At 32.6% G+C, this 6809-nt stretch overlaps 1 protein-coding gene across 1 annotated transcript in view; it reads left to right on the forward strand.

Moving 5' to 3' along the window:
• The window catches only part of LOC144845734 (uncharacterized), a 39142-nt gene extending 32418 nt beyond the window's left edge, over positions 1–6724 (forward strand). Inside the window, exons 41-55 of the mRNA XM_078703163.1 lie at positions 58–154; positions 436–541; positions 867–986; positions 1316–1419; positions 1744–1882; positions 2129–2218; positions 2436–2726; positions 2835–2966; positions 3093–3252; positions 3385–3590; positions 3796–3897; positions 4042–4263; positions 4401–4460; positions 4659–4713; positions 5111–6724. Coding sequence (XP_078559289.1) covers positions 58–154; positions 436–541; positions 867–986; positions 1316–1419; positions 1744–1882; positions 2129–2218; positions 2436–2726; positions 2835–2966; positions 3093–3252; positions 3385–3590; positions 3796–3897; positions 4042–4263; positions 4401–4460; positions 4659–4713; positions 5111–5202 — 1976 coding nt within the window. The 3' untranslated portion in view covers positions 5203–6724. The remainder of the gene's footprint in view (positions 1–57; positions 155–435; positions 542–866; positions 987–1315; positions 1420–1743; positions 1883–2128; positions 2219–2435; positions 2727–2834; positions 2967–3092; positions 3253–3384; positions 3591–3795; positions 3898–4041; positions 4264–4400; positions 4461–4658; positions 4714–5110) is intronic.
• Positions 6725–6809: the final 85 nt, after the last annotated feature.

The following is a 6809-nucleotide window of genomic DNA, read 5'->3' on the forward strand; positions in this document are numbered from 1 at the left end:
AATAACTTATTTCTCTTTATTCTAAACTGTAACCTTTCATTATTGTATGTTTCTTAGGAAATAAACCCTACAAGAATATTCAATTGGACAAGTTACGTGGTTATCATAAGGAAGGACTACGACTTCCTAAACCTTCCACCATTCCTTCTGACCTGTAAGTATATAAAATAGCAATAAATAACTCCCAATTAAAGACCAAACTAGGAAATATGTAACTGTAGCCCAGAAGAACGATATGTAGTTTATAACCTTATCAATAACAATTAGGAAACATCCTGCGAAGGCTTCATCTAGATTGGTTGTCAAATGGCAGCATGCAGCAAAGAGGATATACAGTTTGATATTTGAGTTTTCATGAAGTAAAACGTTTTCTGTGAAAAGTGGAACTTGTCATTCTTCAGTGTTTTTCATACTTTTGTTCTTTTCTGAATTTAGATCGGCATTGTTGTCACAGTGTTGGAAGCTGCAACCTAAAGACAGACCAAACTTTGAATACATCAACAATCTACTTGATAAACGGTGTGCTAATATGGAATTACAGGTTGGTTTCAAATTTAGAAACTTTTGAATAATACATTGACAAGTTATCAACCACACTTACTGCACTGTTGTTCAGTAGCTGTATTTGACTTTTTTGTATATAGTAGAAGAAGAGATACCTTCAGATCCCTTCACTATGGGTTTCCCATCATTTGTTTGAAAATGTCCCCTAATATAGTGTTTCAAAGAAAAGGTCATGTTGTAGTATACTCATATAATTACCAGCATGGCCCGATCTTCAAGAAAATAAATGAGTTGTAAGTTGTTAAATGTTTTATTTATTAGTTCCATATTTTCATCAATTTTCTCTTCATTTGTTTTTCTAGAATGTTGGTAAAAGGAAGGAGGTGTTTGCTTCCCTCACTAGGATTGGTTCAGCTAGTGACCACATGACTGCTTCTCACATCAAACAACTCGAACACCTGACAAACACCAGTATTCAAAATGTAATTGTTAGTTAGTTATCATAATGATTGTGATGGTGGTAAGATGATGATGATTTGATGGTTTTCAGTATAATGGTGATTGTATTATGGTAGCGAATAATAGGCTGTCAGCGTAATTATGGTATTAAACGATTTACCACGATAAGCGCCTAATGATGATTATACAAATATGATTGATATTACAATGAAAATGATAGAGGTGATAGAACTATTTTTGTCCAGTGTTAATAATGGTGATATTGTTCGAAAATGTCAGTGTTGATTGAATTTCAGCTGTGAGTAGGAAGAGTTGATTTTAGTTCACAATGTATTGTAATTGTATTTTTCAGTCTTCTCCTGCTAGTCGACTGATGGCAGTGCAGTATGCTGGTACAGTCTTCCCAGGGAATCATGTTCCATCTAAGTTTGTACTTCTTCTTGCCTGTGGTGATGAGTAAGTACTCTTTTCTCTTTTCCACTTTCTTTACTCTTCCATTCATTTCCTGACATCTTTTTCCATTTCTTTCCTTTTCTTTTTCTTCATTTCTTTCAATTTTTTTATTTTTTTGCTCTTCCATTGCACTCTGTCTTCCCTTTAATCCTCTTCCTTCTTTTCATTTATTTTTGCTTTCTTTTTTCTCATCCTTTAGTTTGTCTTAGTTCCATTTCCTCTTTTTTTCTTCCTTTTCTTTTCCTTTAATCTATCCTTCCTTTACTATCTACTAAAATTGAATTAATTTTTGTTGTTGTTATTTTTAAAACTTTTTCTTCGTATTAGGAATGATACAATACGTAGTGAAGCCGTAAACATTCTCCGTGCTCACACAAAGGTCAGTGAAGCTGACATAACATCCCATCAGCCAGCTGGAACTTACATGCCATCATTTCCTGAAATGGCATTGCATCTGAGGTCTAAGGTAACAGTAAGTGGGAGATTTGGTGAATTTCAGAACAGAAATTGGAAAACACATTCCAACTTTTTATTTTTAATTTAAAGTTAACTTTGAAACAAATGAAATTCCTTAAACATTCAATAATTAGTTGGCATGTGTTTGATTATCTGTCCTGTCAGGGTTTTTTAGTGTTAACAGTAGGCCTACTGTATTATTAGGATGATTTGTTTAAGTGTACGTAATTTTAATTCTTTTTGACAATTTTTCTAGGCTGCTGAAGCCATGAATGCTCCAAAGCTGAAGTCACAAGGCCCTCTTGGCACCTTTACAATCCCATTCCATCCTGGCTCTTTTGAGAAGGTAACACATTATTGCTTGCGCTTTTGTAATCATAATTCATATTTATATTCTATATTATGAAATTAGGTTAAATATAAATAGCACTTTATTTTTTTAAATCTCAACTTTACTTTCAGAGGGTAACCCTTTAGCATCCAGAATGACAACATTTCCAAAATGTACTTAATTAAATTAAACTATTTATGTGCTTTTTATAAATTTAATTTGTCTTTTCTAGATATCGGTTTACTTACGAATGTGCTTAGCTTATTCTGCCGATGTCACGCCAAATGTAAATACCATCGAACAAATGCAGAAACAAGGCCCTGCTCTTTATACATACATTCAAGGCCTTCTACAGAACTATAGTGGTAGTCGACACAATCCTCTCATGACATATCTAGGCCTACTGAGACAGTATGTATCAGCTATCGGAGGTGGTGCAGCTATGCTGCGTCTACTGGAACTAGCATCTATTGCACCGAGTAAAGTAGGGCCTGAGTTTGCTGCCAAAACAGAGCATTTAAAGGTATGATTTTGATGTAGTACATGGGTAACTAGATCAGCACCAGTATTTTCGAATTTTGTAAAGAGTAATTAACCTCATAATGCTTCTCTGTTTTGTTTATATTTCTAGGCCCTAGTGGAGTCTACTGATGATAAAATGAGGGAATATGCAGCACGGATGTATGGTATTGTTGCTTGCTATATGGAGAGGCCAAGCCTCAAGCAAGACCTTAAACATTTGATACACTCCATTGATCATGACGTAAGGGAATTTGTTATAACTATTGCAGAAAGTTTACTTGTAAACACCTCACTCAATAGATTAAAGGCTGGTTTGTGTATATTTATTTGTTAGTGAATTTTTGTTTTTATTTTATTTTTGTTTCAGAACTATGCTACTCAACATGGAGCTATATTGGCTCTTGGCTACATGATAAGTAAGCTAATCGAGAAAGAGAATAAGGATGGCAAAAGCTACATCCAACGTGACAGAGACAGCCTTGATTCCTCAGAAGATGATGTTTATAACGATGCAATGAAAGCCATTGGTAAAAACCTATGTTAAATTTTATAAGATTTAGTGTTAATTTAAGAGACTGATTCTGTCATAGTGGTGTTCAAATAGAGGAAAACCTGTAAAAATTAATGTATAAAATTAACAATGTTTGGTTTTGTTATAGGGGCTATGCTTGAATCCACCAATGAAGATCTAGTTTCTGCAGCTTGTGATGCCATTGCTGTTGTTGCCTCTCAAGGGGCACTGCCACTCAGTGGTGGTGGTAATGGTAGCTTTAAGGGCAAGAATAAGGGCAGTACATCAGTCACTAAGCATTATGTTGTGAAACAGCTGACCCAGTTGATTGCTAATGAGGGCTTTGCAGAACAGGTAAGATCATTTAGGATTCCTTTAACATTTAAAAAAAATCAGTTTTATTATTACAATTAAAGTCCCTCCTTTGGGACACCCCCATTTAGGAGTATAACCCATAGGGTACAGTTTACTGTGAAACAAACGTGGGGAAGTAAATGTTTTAACACTATGGCCAAATATATAGTTTATTTCATTTAACATTATGTCTTAACATTTTTAGGTAAAAATAAAAGCTGCTAGAGCACTTGGCAATCTTTTAGTCGGTGAAGCAGATTTCCCATACAAAGAAATTGTAATGGAAGTATTAACTAATACAATTGAGGTGAGTAAATGAATTTTATCAAAGAATCACAATTACTGTGGTACTGTTATATATTTTTACATTGTACATACCGCAGATGGGACAATTTAATTTGGTCATTATAAGACTATAATTGTAATGGATATATCTTCCATCTTTCATCAGAATTCAGCTGCCAAAAAATCAAACCACATTGAGCTTCACTTTGGCTTAGGAGATGCTTTGGGTACTGCCATGCAGGGAAGAAGTGCCCCAGAGGGGCGTGACCAGTGGCTTGAGGTGACAGCTTATGATGGCCTAGGAGAAGTAGTTAATGGAAACCTCAGTGAATGCATTGAAACATTGTTGATGGGTTTTAGGAACAGTGACGATGAGAAGTACAAAGAGGTAATGACGACCAGGAGTAAAATGTTCACTTTACGGTTTCTGGTCAAAATAGAAACAGCAGCTTAATTGAAAATAGTGTAACTAACTACTGTATTATAATGTTTGTGATACTATCTTAAATATTATTTGTTTTTTAGGCTGTATTTATCAGGCTTTTGATTCTTGTAGAAATCTTTTATCAACGTGAAGAAATTCAGGTAAACAAAAATTAATTTAGCTTTATAATTTATAATACAAATATGCTATTATTTTTATTATTGTCTGTTTATATATAAATAGAGTTTATTATCGATATTTGCTAACGTTCAAAGCTATTAATAATATCTTGGATGTCATTAAACCTTTTATTATTATATTATTTCATATTTCAACTTTGTTTTATTTTTTGTTAACAGAGCCGGCTACCAGATCTTAAGAATATTATCACTCAAAAAGTTCGAGAGTGGGAAGGTATGTTAAATCTATTTATAAAAATCTTCTGTCTACAGAAATACAAAAGTTTTTGATACAAAAGCAGATTTAGACTTAAAATATCGATATTAATGTTGCTAGTTAAACTTCTATATACAGTGGCATAACGCAGGTCCCTGGTTTAGCACTCAGCACTAGGGGCTGAGTAGTTGCATTGGGGCTGTTCATGCTCTGGGGTAGTTCATGCTCTTGGGCACCTTACTCTCTGGGGCCCCTGGGTTTGCCAGTGGGTGTTCATAGCTGGAAAGGCCATTTTACAAAGACGAGCGGTAACGGTAATAACAATATAAAATCTATGTTATTCCTTATAACTTTTTTGTTTGTTTGTTTTATTGAATAATTTATTATAGATTATTCATTTGTTTGTATTCCACAGGTTCTCAACAGATACAGTATCTCCCTGAAGAGACTCAGACTAGGTTACTTGTAGCATTAAAGGCATTAAAGGCTGCTGAAGAGATTAACTAAAACAAGACCAAAGTTATCGCACAATTAAATGATGAAAACCCCACCAAAGCAAGAGTATCTAAATTATAAACATTTTATTTTTATATGTAATTGTAATCATTTTCCCACCAACTTTACATTTATTTTAGATTGTTAATTATTTACACATATAAATCCAACCTGTTTAGATTTAAATTTAAAGGTTAAAATATAGTTAAAAAGAAGGAAAAAATATGAAACTGTTGGAAAAATACTCAGTATAGACACAATTTATTAGAGCATTGTAATGTCTGTAATTCTATAAAATTGTATGTAGTTTTTATAACTCCTGACAAAATAATACTAAAGGGAAACCTCAGTCAACAATGTTTATTTGTATACTGTATATGGGATAGGTGTAGTTTTTAAAAAAAGATTTTTTATATTCTCAGGAAAATATTTTAAATACATTTTTAAATTTTACTTCATATTCATATTGTTGTATTATCTTCAATTATAATATGATTTTTAGCTTTTAAAACATTCCATACTGTAAATACAATTGGTAGGTTCATTTATCATGTATTTTTAATTACAGTACTTGTAGAGAAGTAGAGGTTGTGTATTTTGTCAGCTGCATATGTATAATATTGATCTGATAAATTTTATGTAGTACATTATAACCAATTTTAATCAAGTATAATCACTTGGAATCATAATTATTGAAGGCCAAACAGCTGGAAAAAGTGTACCAAGAAGTCAGTGTTACAGTGTCTAAATATGGTCATTATGAATAACAACAACATTGTACTGTAATGTGTTATGCTGATAACTGTTGTAGGTTTTATAGAGCAAGTCTTCCCTTATGTTTCTGATAAGAGAATGGGTCAATGTAATATAACCCACCATTTCTACATATCTCTTTATTGCCAAACACACATGCAAATTTTGATGCTTGTTGATATGAAGTTTGCTTTGAAAAGAACTGTTGAGTTTCTTGATCAATATACCTTGATCGTCTCGGTTCTCTTAAGAACTATACACACATGGTGTACTGCAAACTTCATAGCAATAAATAAAGGCTTTCGCTTGTCTAGATTTAGTCAAAGGAAATATACTATTTAACAGATTCTAGTAATTAAATAGAGCATAAAATAAATGCAGCAAATGAAATTAATAAGTTAATACTGAATAGCATTAGAACTGATAAATAATATAGTACATTATTTGGTAAATAAATGTTTTGGAATTTAAGGTAAGAAATATTGTTAAAGGGACATATTTTGCTGGCTGACACATGCTGGTCAGAATGTTAGGTATACTGTAGTGTAGCATCTCATTTTATGCAAAGTAAATAAACAATTATATATGTTTTGTAAATATGTTCTAGTTATTGTTTTATTTTGTAACTGTCAAAAATGGGCATTAACCAAAATAATAATTATTATTAACAGTACGTTTTATCAGACTTTATTTAAATCTCTGTCTACACTACCAAAATTTATGCGACAACAAAATGTGATGTACACATACAGCATATGGACATGATGACGTCTTTTTTTTTTACTAGTTTGATAGTGTGGACAGAGCTTTACAGTGTATTGTAGTTTTGAATATGATATCGAGTGTATGATTGTACTTTGTATTTC

The sequence above is a fragment of the Antedon bifida genome, chromosome 6 (assembly GCF_963402885.1).
Source record: "Antedon bifida chromosome 6, ecAntBifi1.1, whole genome shotgun sequence".
Classification (NCBI taxonomy): Eukaryota; Metazoa; Echinodermata; class Crinoidea; order Comatulida; family Antedonidae; genus Antedon; species Antedon bifida.